This window comes from Cornus florida, unplaced genomic scaffold, assembly GCF_030987335.1.
Source record: "Cornus florida cultivar Cherokee Brave unplaced genomic scaffold, ASM3098733v1 CherokeeBrave_3.0.0_Hap2_Chr03, whole genome shotgun sequence".
NCBI classification, from domain to species: domain Eukaryota; kingdom Viridiplantae; phylum Streptophyta; class Magnoliopsida; order Cornales; family Cornaceae; genus Cornus; species Cornus florida.
In genome coordinates this window covers 21,531,044-21,546,964 of record NW_026775573.1, presented here as the reverse complement: position 1 = coordinate 21,546,964, position 15,921 = coordinate 21,531,044, and the positions used below count along the sequence as shown (strand labels likewise).

Genomic DNA, 15,921 nt, shown 5'->3' with positions numbered 1-15,921 from the left:
TATACTTACTACTAATATGTGATACATTGAGAAAATTAAAATATATTTGTAGGAAATTCTGTCAACACAAGAAGGCTATTGTTGTTGGTGTGGTTGTTGAAGTGTTTAGTAATAAAACTAGGGCCATTGATAGTGTACCAATTTTGGCATACTACTCTAGCCCTAATCAGTAACAGCTTATTAGTTTCATTATAACTCCCCACTTTTCTGGAATAAAATGAGAAAAATTCACCATATCAAATAGTATTCAATATAACAGGAAATTTAGAAGGACGATAAGGATAATAAATCATTTTTATTTCTCGTCACTTTTGTATCTTTGTTGTAATGAATCATATATCATTTTTATTACTCTTTATCACTTTCGTATCTTTATTATAATGAATCATATGTAAACCCTTTATAAATAAGTGTGTGAGCAAAGAATACTTTCTTTAAAAATTTTGTTAATTATTTATCTTTCTTAAAATACTCATTGATTGACATATTATTAAAAAAAAATAATAATATAGACCATTTACCAAATTAATATTGACATATTATCTTTCCTTAGATTCTTTATGATTTAAGGTTTTCTTTCATCATAAAATACATGTAATAATCACCTATTCAATTATCAATAACATTTCAATTTTTTTTTTGCGAATTTATCTCTTAATATTATAAATTCAAAGTTGTTTATGATTCCTTCAGATTTGTGATCAAACCCTCTAGGGTGTGTTCAATTCCCCTCTTCTAGGATTTTAGTTCAATTATTTTTTCTCCTTTAGTTTTAGTTGTTCAGATTTATATTGAATCATATGTATACCCTTTATGAATAAGTGTGTGAGTAAAGAATACTTCCTTTAAAAATTTTGTTAAATATTTACCTTTATTGATTGCCGGTACTTCTGGAACGTGTGGACAGAAAATCTGTTTGAGGTTAAAGTTCAGATGGTGTGTTCAATTCCCCTCCTCTAGGATTTTAGTTCAATTATTTTATTTCAGGGTTAAGTGCAAAAAATACCCTGTATTTTTAAAATAACACTCATGTTGTTCAAACGTCAACTTCTAATTTTAAAAAGTTGCAAATAAAGACCTTTTGTAATAAGGATAGGTAAAAATATGAAAATACTCCCAATATTCTTTATTCAATAATAATAAAAAAATTGAATAAGTTGAAATTACCCAAATAAACATTGACCTAAGTCATTTTGGGAAATAAAACACAGTGCACGAGCTTCGAGCATTGCAGAGCCTGTGCGCCATTGTTTTGCTCTGTTTTGCCTCACTGTTTACCACTTTGTAATTAGATGAATCACAGGACTCCGCATCTGGGGAGGAGAGAGAGACTCTCTCTCTAGTTTGTTGGATAGCTTCGTTCTCTTTCGCGATTCTCTACCACACTTCCATCTCCAGCTCCTGCCTTCTCAAGCACTCCTCGAGCTCCATTGTCCTCTTCTTCGCAGTCACCAAGTCTTCCTCTTTCTCCCACATAAAACCCATCGTTTTCGCTTTCGCTTCAGCAAAACCCAATTTGTTGCCTTGTTTCTTCCTGAAGAGTTGTCCTCAGTCTCTCACTCTGTTTCACCGTATTCATCACAAGTCAAGAAAAACCCAGAAATGAAATCATTATATAAATCCAAAATCAAACATGTGTGTGGAAATATGAATCTATATTATGAAATCCCATTTGGGATTTTGTTCGAATCTGACCTGTAGACGAAGAATCCAGTCGATTTCTTGCCTCTGCTTCTCGAGCTCGGCAGCCAAAGACAGAAAACTCCATTGTTGGATGGTTATGATCAACACTCGATGAGCAAGAAGCCCCTTGATTATTATTATTACTATTGAAACCAATAGATTGAAACACTTACTGTTGTGGGTGTTCTTGAAAATTGAAATTAGCTCCATCTTCAATCCCCAAAACAGAGCTCGTAAGCCAACCCAGATTTTCAAAATACAACTGTGCCTGAACAGCCATCTCTAACTGCTACAAAACCCAAGAAATCAAATGAATAACACAGAGAGAGCAAAAAGCTTGCTTCTCTCCTAAATGGATGAGAAATGGGATAGGTGTAAAAGTAGAAGGCTCTTATCAGAGGAGACGCATGATCTCTCTCTCTCTAAAACTTCCTCTTTTTCTCTCTCTAAACTCCTCTCTAAAACTTCCTCTCTTTCTCTCACTTGCGGCATCAAATTTTCTTCAAACCCTCACAACCATCGCAACCACTGTGTATTCCGGCGAAACAACCACACCAAGTGTCTCACGATCGGCGGCGGTGAGTTTGATACAGTGGAAACAACCCTTGGTTCACGATGGCGGCGTGGTTCAGACCACGAAACGGCAACATGATTCACATCGGCGGCATGGTTCAGCTTGCGACACCTGCAATCTTTGGCGTGATCCAACTCTTCCATCGTTGTCGCAACGATAAACAAATCGATTTACACCTGCCATCGTCGCTTGATCAAGATCTTCACCAAACTCGCCCAAATCTGAACTCCCAGGAACCCTATTTTAATAGGAGTATCAATCATCTCCCACAACCATAATTCGGCTGTGATCTAAACTCTTTCATGAAGAGGATCGAACCTGTCGGTCACCTTACTTCGAAAATCGCCTCCCACCGTTGATGTCCCAAAAAAAAAAAAAAACAGACGATCTTCCTCAACCTGGACGAGACTTTGGTTCACTCCACGCCGGAAAAATACAATTTCATTGTCGGCCGACATGACAATGTATATAGAGTATGTAAAGTTGATGTGGAAAGATTATTGATGAGGTGTAATTTTTCTGGACAGACGGATGGCTAGGATTGTCTGGGACTATAGATGACGTGGTGCACCGGGACTACCTAATAATCTCATTGAGGGGTAGTTTGGGAAGTCTAAAAGGGCAATGTTGGTATTTAAGAGTATTTTTTTGGTCACATGACATGCACATGTCGCTTTTTGGGAGTCAGAAACCTTTATTTGCTCACTTTTCATATTAGGGGAGTCTGATTTGAACACAAAGGGTGTTATTTGCATGTTTTTCAAACCAGAGAGATGTTTTTTGCACTTACCTCTTTTATTCCCTTTAATTTTAGATGTTTGGATTTATAATCAATTGTTCTAGGATTTTAACTACGTTTTTTCTCCTTATATTTTACTTGATTTGGATTCTAAAGAATTGCAATTTGTTAAAATAAAAAAATAAAAAAAATTAGGTAGCTGCATTTGAGAGCACTAAATTAGTGCTTTGAATTTTAAATTTAAAAAAATTTAATTTAAAAATTTGATTAAATTTCTTCTAATTCTGAAAATAACTCTTCCAAACATAATATTTTTGATTTTTTAATTTAGTTGAGAGCTCAATAATTAAAAGGCTGTTCCAGGGTCAATAAATAACTTGTTATAGGCCCACAGACCAACCCCAGAAAATAAGAGCCCACGGTTGAGGAAGAAGGGCACGTATGCGGGGTGTGTCAGGATGAGATGGAGGTCGAGAAAGAAGCTAGTGCCATGGGCTGCATGCACCAGTTCCATGGACCCTGTATTTACAAGTGGCTTAAACACGCCAATGCTTGTCCACTTTGCAGCTTGTCCGCTTTGCAGGAACACAATGCAATCATAATATGAATATGAGGTGTTGGTTGTTTTCTCTGGATTTAATTTTGATTCATAATACACAAGAAAGATATGGAGACTATGAGGTTACAAAGAAAATTTAGAACTATTGTAATTTCCTTTAAGATATTGAATCTATATCTTCTACCATATCTATCTAGATATGCTACTATCTAGATACGGACGGATATAGAAACTATTTTATGGCTGTACTTTTTTAATCTACTCGCGGAGAAAGCAAACCTAACAATACTCAAAGTTTCACATTAAAACTTTTTATGCATAAAAATGATTTTCAGATTCATTGCTTTTTTCCCAAAATCAAAATGTCCAGGGCCCACTAATTCATATTTTTCTCAGCCAAAAAGTACAACGTTGAAATTTGCTTTTTTTGGTTAATCGGAATGTCCAGGGCAAATGGACATTGAATCTGCACCATCAAATACTTTTTTACTAATGATATACGGAGTATATATATTTTTTGTGAATTCAAATGAATTAATTGAACAGTAAGGAAATGGAAGAAATGGTCCTACAATGAATACATAGACAGATCTAACTACTACTTTGCAAGCAGTTGAGGTAAGATGTCATCCGTTGCTAACCAACCACGGAAACCTCTTGCCATTGATTAACATAAAATCAATCTCTAGGAGCTGTGGCTCTCGGCTGTGACAACATACGTTGGAAGAAAAAATACATATATAACATTATTCCTTAAGTTGGAAGAGTTACGCATATGGAATTCCTTTACCCTTAATAGCTCTGCAGATTTGAGACTTTATGCCGAATGCTGTTTTGGACACGGTCCACATCTTCGTTGGCTAACAACCTTCAAAGAGCATCCTTGCAGATCTAAATCAGGGTAAGTCACTTCCGCAAAGACATCACCAAGGCTCAAGCCATCTACCATAACATGATCTATCTCGCCATTCTATACCTAACTATCGAAAAATAAACCCATCACGTGTCCAGAGAGTAGAAGAAATTTCAAAACAGGGCTAGGATTGTATGTTCAAGCCAAATGCAGGGCAAAAATTTATCTGGAGCTGAGAGAAAGCTAAGCAAGACATCAGTTACTCTACATGGCATGTCTATCTGAAGATAAATTTGATCACGCATCTTATTATTTTCAGGAACTTGCAGCTAAGCTTGAGACAGAACAGTAGCATCCATGCTTCCCCAAGTGCATGTGTGCGTAAATACTGAATTCAATAAAAGAAATGAAGTAGGCACAACGTATTCCATATTAGTTGGCTTCTAAGTAGGCATGATTTGTATTTATATTCTATGAATGCACACAAGAAATCAATGATTCTTATCGTACTAAATATGCATATGGCCAACTCATCATTAGTTCCAGTACATCAAGACCTAAAACTCAATCAATCCAATGCACAATAGTAAGATTGAAACTTAAAAAATTAAATGCATGAATTGCATAGAATTTTAAAATATGCACATTAGAAAGGAAAACTTTTATATCTTGTCAAAATTAAGAAAAAAATAATTTTATAATTGTCTAGAATAAACCACAGATTCATTGGTTAGGCCCACTGAAACTACCTAAATGGCCTTCACCCATCATACCAATCAGTTCTTTTCATTCCCTGTTAACACCTACTTTGCATATTATATATCGAAAGAGATCAAACGGCCAGAAATATTATGTTTATAATGGTATGTTCAATGCAATCAGTGTAGATGGTGAACTCCAAGCGACTTCAAAGTATTTATAATGTTGTGTTCTCAAGCATATTTTGCCAGTACCATCATAAGTGGTGATATATCTCTATATATCATAGAACTGATATTGCCACACACACAAAAACAAAAACAAAAACACAAACCAAGCAACTTCAAAGTATTTATAATGTTAGGTATGTTCTCAAGCATATTTTGCCAGTACCATCATAAGTGGTGATATATCTCTATATATCATAGAACTGATATTGCCACACACATACAAAAACAAAAACAAAAACAAAATTTAAACCTAAATCTATTGAAAGACATGTTCACTTTCTGTTCAGCCAAAAAGAAAACATAATTTAAACTTAAATCTATTGAAAGATACTACATATCAGAGAGGGAGAGTCTTAATGATTCGAAGAGATGAAATACATGAATTGACGAGGATTTCATCAACGGAAAACTAAAATCATTCCAAATAAATTTGTGAATGATTCACAGGTAATATATATGTATATATGTCTATATATATGAAACCTAATAAATACACTGAGCGAGAGAGATGTATACCTAGTTGTTCTGTAGTAATTGATCTGATCGATGAAACTGAAATCATTTCTGAACGAAACATCTTCCCACTGTTTTGTGAAAACTGTTTGGGTTTAGAGGTATGCCACTATCAAGCAGAATACTATATCACAAGAGAAATGTACTAAATTTCAACAGCAATTCTTAAACATATTTTCAAGCTCTAACCTAACCTTGTTAAAATATTTCGTGGTAGGTGGTGTCACTTCTACATCATTTGACTTCCGAGATACTGGTTAAAATTAAGAGGCCAACTTACAAAAGTTCACCTAATTGTATCGATCATAATGTTATAATAGTTGATCCCAAGATAATATCTTAAGATGAAAGTTTGGGATTGATTTTCAATTTATGAAGCATGCAACTCAAACCACAGTCAGATCACGAACCGCGTGTTCTTATTTAACAGGTTAACCTTGGGATTATTTATGTATTAGAAAGGTCAAAGCTCATCTCAGCTTTAACTAACCACGAGCAGGATCTAATTAATTTATTCTCACAATTAGTATATATATATATATACATATATATAGCTTGTGAGTAGCAGGCCAAAATTGATTAATAATGAATGCAACATTACTCACAAGGTGTATATAGATGTAAGAAACATTTTGACAGATAGAGTTTTGAATAGAGCTAGGTAGAAATTTCTTTATATGATACTCTCAAACACTCGGTTGTTTAATAGATGACAATGACTCGCTAACATGTTTAGACTCCTTCCTTGATATTGTCTTAATCAGATATTGTCTCTATATGAGACTAAAATTCCACGCTAATTCCATACAAATAAACACTCGGTTGGAACCTAATTGCCCGGTAAGTTTGACTAAATCAACCACTCGTACAATGCCATATGCAGTATATAAAATGGTTATAAGGAAGACTTGGGCAGTTGATAAACCCATGTTAACCACCCAACTATAAAGCTTAACAGTTGGAATTAATGAGATTATTCACTGTGCGTGTATAATGTCAAAGATGGCGAGTGGAAAGCCCTTGGCTCCATTTGCCTCAATGTGCATTGTCTTTGTGGTGATGGTGTTGATGGGCATATGTGAAGGGGCACATGCACCTGTACCTGCACCTGCTCCATCTGTTACTAGCGGTGAAGGTGGTGGCAGCACCTCTGCTGCTGCTGCCGCCGCCTTCTTCCCTCACTGGTTCATCTCCACACTATTTGCTTGCTTAACCGTAGTGTTACCATTTTTCCTGTCTTTCTTTTTTTAGCTTTTTGTGCGTTTATATGTTCCGATTCTGCTGTTGTGCTGTTTTTTGTTGTAAAGGCAGGGGTGGAACTGCTGGTTCAGAGAGGTCATGGTGTGATTGGGTTTTTCTTAGTCTGATGATTGCTTTCTCTTGTAATAAATTCTCATCTGTTATTTCTTTTGTAATACATTTTTTTTTTTTTTTTACTATAGTGGAATATATTTGTGACGTTTGTTCTTGAATAAAAAAAAGGTACATCTGAATTTAAACAAGTGAAAGTTCTTACTTCTTGCTGCTTTGGTAAATAAGAAAAATATACCAAAAGAAAAATATCCAGAAACTGTGAAACATATCCACATTATGCTTATTAATACACTTGAATAGCCAACAATGAGTTGTTTCTAAACTCTAACACACTGGCGTCCAGATGAATGTTGTGCAAGTGCGTGGAGGTCTTTTATTTTGTCTCTGAGAGGTTGAAATTGAGCTTCAATTTATGGCAGGGTATATAAAAGCAAATGTGAGAGGCAAAAATAAAATTAAAAAAAATGCGTCTAAGAACCATATGTACGTGGTGGTGGTAAGGTGAGCTTTAGATCAAAAGTAAGTTTGTTTTTGAATGTGAGAAGTTAGGTCAGTCCCTTAAATCACCATTTGGTACTAGAATACATGACCAATTTGTAGAAACGGTAGTTGCATAAGAGATCCAAAACCTCTGTGCTAAGGTAGTGTTCCTCTCAGTCCAAATGTCAAACAAAACAATAGAGAACAATTTCCTACCAGTTTGATCTGCTTGTTTGAGCACTGGAGTTGAAGCTGCACAAAATCCTTAAGGACAAAAGCTGAACAAAAGAATTACAAACGGGCATCTGCATATTCAAAAAGGATGAGATCGAGCAAGTTCTGAATAGCAGAGAAAGGAGCTAGCAAGACACAAACATATGGTCGTCTATGTCATCACCTCATAACAGTGGTTTTAAGTGTTTGTTCTCAAAGAAAGTCTCATGGTAAATTTCTATAGCTCCTTGTAAACATCTTACACTAATGTATGACACTTAAAACATAACAAGAATGCATTGACAAGGCACTCGAACCAACTCTTAAGTTGTTAATATCTCATGCCGTTGGTCTCAAAATTGTATAAATTATATACGTAAAGGGAGTTTAGGTCAAATTGTTAGTTAAGGGAGGTTTTGTGCCAATTTCAAATAGTCGAGGTTTTTTTTTTTTTTTTGGTGGCAATTTGCTCTTAAAATTAAAATTTATGTTCATCTTTTTCCTAGTACTAGTATAGGTGCACATGAAAACTGACTGTTTCAATCTATAAAAGCCTATACAAGAAATATTACAATCTTGTGGAAACTGTATCAGGTTACACAATTGACCTGAACGAATAGATCTTTACAGAACTCATTGTCTGTTGTGGGCTTGATGCCAGACAATGCTTAAAAAGTATTCAAATATTTACTGAAAAGAATGCAAAATTTAAACGTAGCAATGGCCTAGCATTTTTAAGTGACTGACATGCAACTTTCTTCACTAGTTTGTTACCTTGCAACAGTTTTTTTAAAAATAAAAATCATCCATAAATATCACATATAGGCATGACCATATATGTACAACCAATACCACTACTAATATAAGAAATCCTCCACATGTTGAATAAGTACACTTTATGTTTGATTGAGCCAAAAATATTTGTCTACAGATGAAATTTTCTTCAATGAGTTCTTTATTATTCACCTATCGTGCATCGATGTGTATGATTATTATGGATGTGTATGATTGTGTGATTGATCATGATATTCTCACTATGTATCATAAAGAAGGGAGGAATCAACGGTTAACAGACAAGTGATAACTTGAGAATACAAATCAAAAGAAATTGTGATCAGCTAAGAAAAGTCAATAGTTTCAAATGCTTATAATAGACCAACTGATGAGACAAAAGGAATAAAGCAATAAAATTTGGTTTATCACCAATAAACAAGAATGATAAAATAGCATGCCATTCAACTTTACTAGATGAGAAATAAACGAAAAATATCAAAATCCTCATCATCAGGAAAGTCTGACCTTTCAACTTCAACTGTTTTAGAAAAGTTACAAATTTGATCTGCATCAGACAAGTAATCTTGTTTTAGAAACCCATCTTTGCCCCTGATTGCGACCAGGCTGTCCCTATAGACGAAGGACGCATACCAATTCTTGGATCCAAAATCCTTAATTTCACACGTGTGTGGATCATATAAGGCCACATGACCATCTACATCAGTTTGGATAATAAGCTGATTGTTCCTCCAAAACCCAAGGCACCACCAGAATTTTGTATTCATTTCAACGGTAAAATGTTTTGTCCAACACCCATCATCTTCCATCATCACCCATATGTCAATCGTTAGATTAGAATAATCATAACATATCAGAGCAAGAGAGTTATTGTAGGATAGAAGACGGGGTGGGGAGTAGTAATGTTTTGAAGTTGGAATATCCACTGGTATATCATGAAACAATTCATTGCCCATGTCAAATGAAAGGATGGAATAACTATCTTCACAATTCTGAGTTGCAAGCCAGTGATAAACCCCATTAATGCATGTGTTAGACAGAGGGGTGTCAATGCCATGATAAGGCAGAGCAACATGATCAAGATATCTCCATGAATCAGTAGATAAGGTATACACAGCAACCTGAAAAGGACCAAACCGATATGGAGCATCCTCCTTCGTAGTGTTCCAAATCCAAACCACCTTGTAATCATTAGTAATGGGATCCAAACCAAATCCAAATGTTTCAGTCCAAGTCTTCACATTAGGTGGATGGTTACGAGGCAGTACGGGGAGGGACCTAAATTCTCTGATTGCGGGATTCCACAAAGCAAAGCGATTGGAACGATGGCAATTGGTACACAGGCACAATATGCCATTGTAGGGACTGGCAACAACCACTACACAGTTGGGAATATCCAACACCACCACCACATCCTCATACGTACAGGCAAGTGTTTCATCAGGGAACAATGAGAAATAAATATTCACCTTGTTACGACGACTAATGAAAAGACGGCCACTGTTGTTGTTGTTGGTGTGATGGTTGTTCAAGTGCTTAGTAACCAAACTAGGGTTTTTGATGATAGAGTACCAATTTTTGCATACGGCTCCGGCCCTAATCACTGATTTCACCGGCAGCCTTGAGAGAATCTCAATCATCACATCCTCAGGAAGAAATATTTTATTACAACTCGCCATTTACCCATCTACCCCTCCCTATATTACTTGAAAATCAAAACCTTAAATCAATTTAAATAAAAATACTGAGAAAAATATAATAAAACTATATGCAAACAAAAACAGGAAATTGATTAAGGAGGACGATGGAAACTCACAGGATTCCTTTGGTACTAGGAATATTGAATCATCCGTTTGCCAGCTACTAATTAAGAACACCAACCAACTCCATCTCTGTTTTTCTTTCTTTTTTCTCTAGATTAATCTACGCAATGGTATGGTATGGTATGGGGTTGGTGGTGCAAAATCTCTGAAACTCAATTACTCTATCTCGGCGCAAACAAGAAGGCGATGAGAAGATTGCACAGATGAATTATTTGAGGGGCAAGTTAGTTGCCTTTCTTGAGTGATACTGCCACCATATATATAAAAGAAAAACCCTAGAATATTCTCGTCTTTTGGGGGTCTGGACTTTATCTGGCCTGGTGGGCCTTTTTAAAAGTCTTGCAAATGGGCTGGGTAAAGTTGGGGCTATCATCCTTCCGGGATTAGGGCCCATCGCCATCGCACCGCTGTTCTGAAGATAGGATGGACAACTTGAGTCGTGACTTGAAATTTATAGAATTAGAGTAAAAATAAATTTATGTTCGAGTAAAAAATCTCTTGAGTCACGTACTTGGATAGGGAATACAAATATAAAATGTCAGTCGATTTAATTGTTGATTCATAGTGCTTGGTTCAGTCAATATATATATATCAGGGTAAATTATGGAAGAGCAAAAACTAGTAACAAAATGAATTTTTTTTTTTTTTTGAATAAATCAAGATAAGCTTGATGTGGCAAGATGAAGCTGGGGCTGCCATCCAATGGCTATGCGTTGTTGAAAACCACGTTTCAGAGGAAATTTCTGAGCACCCATGTCATAAAAATTCTCAAACAAGTTTTCCTTGTGATATTAACAGGACGAATAGTAGATAAAATGGCCTTATTCTTAAACCCTCTAAATATTTAATTTGATCTCCTTTTAAAATAAGAAATCATATCGATTTTTTTTCTAAATTAAATACAATTTTTTTTTCTTAATTAAATACAATTTTACAATTGTGTTGAAGTTCTGAATTAATATCTTGTTACGTCTTTTTGAATTAAACGTCCACTCTAGCACGTACAATTTATCAATGGCTTTACTTATTTTATACTATTATCCTATGAGAATTGAGGTTTAATTATCTTATGAGAATTGAGGTTTTAAAAAAATAATATGGATCCTTTACCAAATTACTCTGAGACTTTAAACATAATTTAAGGAGTTTGAGACTACAAAACAATAAATTGAATTAATCTAAACCACAAAAGAATAATAGAATAAGCCTTGAATACTTGTTCTATACTTATCTACCTGCAGAAGAAATACAATTTGTGAATAATACTGATTAGAAGCAACAAAATTAAAAAGGAATATTTGTTCGGTTATGTTTCTATGTATTTATGAAAACAAATAATATGAAACCAAAAGGAACATGAAACAATTCGATTGACAACGTCTTTGGATTGTTCTATCAAAGAGATCGCATACAATCATTTAATGGGTTGTATATGATAGGAATGTAAACAAATTGAAAGTGACCAATCATATCAAGAACAAGAACTTTACTATTGTTTGAAAATAATATGATCTTGATTGTTTTAAGCAGATAAATAGAACTAATCTGAACTGATCGGAGAATCAGAAACTTGTCGGGATGAAGAGATGACCGGAAGGCTAGCTAGAGTCCAGTAATCGATCTGATGTTGTTGATAACTGTGTTCTTTGCTTATTTTATTTTAGTTAGACTTTGCTTATGGTATTATAGTATTTTATATTAGTTGGACTTTGCTTATTAGTATCTTTATTTTTTTTAGTTCCACTTTGTTTATTGAAATTTTATTTAAATTATCTTAATAAATTAAGGATAAAGTGCAAAAAAAAATCCCTTCAACTGTTGCCCTTTCGCAAATAACCCCTGAACTAAAACATATCCCCTTAATATTAATTTGTTTTAATTAAGGACAAACTCATCACAAAAGACTACTTTGTCATTTCTCATTAAAATTTTTATTTTTTATTAAATTATTTTTATTATTTTTTCTCTTATCTAAATATTAATTATACTATTTACCTTAATTTTATTTTAAGTATCAATTTATCATAAAAAAATGAAAAATATATATATAAATAGAATTGTAACTACCATTTTCTAAAATGATTAACTTATTATTAAAATTTGATTATTTATAATAAAACTTATAATAATCAGTTTAACTTTTTTGTTTTTACCGTAGAAGAATATATATTTTTTCATATAATATATTGATGAAACTTTAATAAATTATCAATGACTCTACTTACTCTATATTATCTTATGAGGATTTGAGGTCTAAATATCAATAGAATTGATTTGCGGATGTGAATGGCTTTGAAGAGAAAGGTCAACCGTTAATTTGTTTTCATCACTCTACAAGTCCTATGTAGAGAAGTCAGAAGTTTTGTCAAATTTAGTTAAAATTAGCATATTCATATAATAATGAAGTTGTTAATATGGATTAAAGTGGGTACAATAATTTATTTTTTATAATACAATCTGAAGTAAAAAGAGAGGAGGGAAAAAATATGAATAGAATTGATTTGTAGATGTGGATGGTTTTGAAGAGAAAGGTGAACCGTTGATTTGTTTTTATCACTTTACAAGTCCTGTGGTAGAGAAGTCAGAAGAAGTTTCATCAAATTTAGTTAAAACTAGCATATTGATATAATAATGAAGTTGTTAATATTAAAGTTGTTAATATGGATTAAAATGGGTATAGTTTATTTGTTGGTCCAGCCTGTCTTTTATTCTATTGACAAAAATATCATATCTACTTAACAGTATTGGCCTGTCTATATATATATATATATAGACAGACGTGAGGAGTAGAGTGAGAAGAAAGAGCAAAAAAAAATTAATAATAATACTGATAATGAATTTTTTTTTTTTTCTTTTCGGAAATTAATAATGATCCTTCTTTCTTCTTCTTTTTTCGGAAATTAATAATGATCTTTCATTGTCAAGAATATCATTTGTACAAATATTAATGGTAATTACGTAATGCTGGGTCAATGTAATGAGAACAAGAGTAATGATTTTTTTTTTTTTTTTTTTTTTTGTTTATTTCCACTTGCCATCTTTAACAGCATACACAATCAATAAATTGTATCATTAATCCAAGTGTTAGAATTAAAAAGACGTGGTGACTTGGATATTAGTTAACATGGATTGTCAACTGCCCTAGTCCTCCTTTATAAGCCATTTTATACATTGCATATGGCATTGTGTGTGTGAGTAGTCTGATTCGGTCTATGTCAAATTCAATTAATTATATGAAATTAGTTTGGAAGTTTAATATCATATGTATTTGACCTAGAGAACACCAAAGGAGTGAATATGTGTTATAACTAAAGAATGAAAATCAAAACAACTTATTCACATGTCCTGACGGTCAATGTCTCTGTAGGGTTTGTTTGTTGAGCGTCCATGGTTCTTGATGACTGTGACATTGAGCAGCAATCAGCATGCAATGGCCAAGGGGCCACAAAGTCTAGAACATGGGTTGGCCCCACCATTTCCCCCATATACTACTAATATATATGTGATACACTGAGAAAATTAAAATATATTTGTAGGAAATTCTGTCAACACAAGAAGGCTATTGTTGTTGGTGTGGTTGTTGAAGTGCTTGGTAATAAAACTAGGGTCTTTGATGATTGTGTACCAATTTTTGCATACTGCTGTAGCCCTAATCAGCAACAGCTGATCAATTTCATTACAACTTCCCACTTTTCTTGAATAAAATGAGAAATTTTCATTTTTTTTTTCTTTCCACTTGACATCTTTAACAACATACACAATTAATCAATTGTATTATTAATCGGAGTGTTAGAATTGAAAAGAGGTCGTGACAGAAATGCATAAAAAGGCTCTCATACATACTATAAAATATGGAATTGAAGGCAGTTAATAAGCAATAACACTAGCCATGCATATATGCAGCCAAATAAAGATAGTGTATAAGCAACCACATTATTTATTTTATATATTAATATTTTAAAGCAAAGGTCCACATACAGTACCCATAATAGGAAAGGAAAGCTCGCACTATATGAAAATTAACCACATATACATGTGTGTGTGCGCGTGCGCTGCACCCAAACGAACACAAGAAACAGACACAGTAATAGTATCAATGTCACCTTACCACTTCGAAAATATGATCATTCTTTGTCGGGCTACTCCCCCGCAACCCTTAGTACCATAATTTCCTGAAAAGGAGATATAATTTGTTCCGGTAGAATCGAGACAAATATATATCTCATACAGAAAAGTGTTCATGTTGTTGTCAACGCGGCATGAAATGTAAGGCCTTATGTTACCGATAGATTGGCTTACCGCATTCTCAATCTGTGTTTTTGAGTAATATAAGTTGTTGTTTGGGGTTATGTTAACAACTGCGAGAATGGCCAGAAGGTTGATTCTGTCCTTGAGTGCAATCGCCACTTGAAAGTATTACTTGGTGTTAAATTTTGAAAGTGAACATATGCGAACATATGCCATGTTTTTCACTCGTGATACCAGAAATCACTGTTTTTATAGTTAAGAATCACTGAGGGCCAAACTCGTTCGAGATCGGGGAGCACGAATTGAGTCTGTGCAAACATGCAAACTACTGGAATTAGTTTTTTTTTTTTAAAAAAAACATTAATTTCAAGGAAAAACTTACCGCAATGACGAAGTTGGATATACCAAAAATGCAATTTGTCTCACTGATTCCATTGGGATCTGCAGGCCAAAGCCCATGAAGTGTGAAGTTTGGTGGGAGTGAGTTTATGCATGTGAGGCCTTGAGTGAGACAAAAGGACTTGGACCATTGATGGACAAGCTGAAAATGATCATAGCAAGAGCCCAAGTTGATGAGAAGGAAAACAGTAAGAAAAGTGATTAGAGAATTCTTCATTTTTGTGTGAGATCCAAATGAGAAGAAATGTGTTGTGTTGATCGCAATTTATAGTTTCAAAGATGTCAAGTGGAAAGAAAAAAAAATTAAAAATTTACTTTTGTTCTCATTACATTGACCTTGCATTACTTGTAATTACCATTAATATTTGTACCCATTATATTCTTGACAATCAAAGATCATTATTAATTTTCGGAGAGAGAGAGAGATCATTATCACTATTATTATTAATTTTTTTTGCTCTTTCTTCTCACTCTAGTACTACTCATGTCTATCTATATATAGATGGACGAGATAGACATGATATTTTTGTCAATAAAATAAAAAACAGATTGGATCAACAAATAAAATGTACCCATTTTAATCTATATTAACAACTTCATTATTATATCAATATGCTAGTTTTAACTAAATTTGACAAAATTTCTTCACTTCTCTACCATAGGACTTGTAGAGTGATGAAAACAAATCAACGATTCACTTTTCTCTTCAAAACCATCCACGTCCACAAATCAATTCTATTGATATTTTTCCTCTCCTCTCTTTTTACTCTTAGTTATCCAAACAGATTGTATTATATAAAAA

The 15,921-nt window shown here is 33.8% G+C and overlaps 1 protein-coding gene and 1 long non-coding RNA gene across 3 annotated transcripts; both read right to left on the bottom strand.

Moving 5' to 3' along the window:
• Window positions 1–1,103: 1,103 nt before the first annotated feature.
• LOC132299885 (uncharacterized) lies at window positions 1,104–2,813 on the bottom strand. The gene is made up of 2 exons (XR_009480219.1): window positions 1,696–2,813; window positions 1,104–1,561 (listed from the first exon to the last, which is right to left on the bottom strand). It is a non-coding gene; the product is annotated as an uncharacterized LOC132299885 (long non-coding RNA).
• A 6,085-nt stretch (window positions 2,814–8,898) lies between these two features.
• On the bottom strand, window positions 8,899–10,706 carry LOC132299884 (F-box/kelch-repeat protein At3g23880-like). 2 transcript variants are annotated; one of them, XM_059796757.1, is made up of 2 exons: window positions 10,466–10,706; window positions 8,899–10,354 (listed from the first exon to the last, which is right to left on the bottom strand). In XM_059796757.1, the coding sequence occupies exon 2, from the start codon at window positions 10,326–10,328 to the stop codon at window positions 9,102–9,104; it is 1,227 nt and encodes a 408-aa protein (XP_059652740.1). In that variant the 5' UTR covers window positions 10,329–10,354; window positions 10,466–10,706; the 3' UTR covers window positions 8,899–9,101. The 2 variants fall into 2 exon arrangements, with proteins under 2 accessions (XP_059652740.1, XP_059652741.1); XM_059796758.1 differs by having other exon boundaries at window positions 8,899–10,346.
• Between the last annotated feature and the right edge of the window lie 5,215 nt (window positions 10,707–15,921).

Coding starts and splice junctions, on each gene's coding strand:
- LOC132299884 (XM_059796757.1), bottom strand. CDS start 10,328: ATGGCGAGTTGTAATAAAATATTTCTTCCTGAGGATGTGATGATTGAG.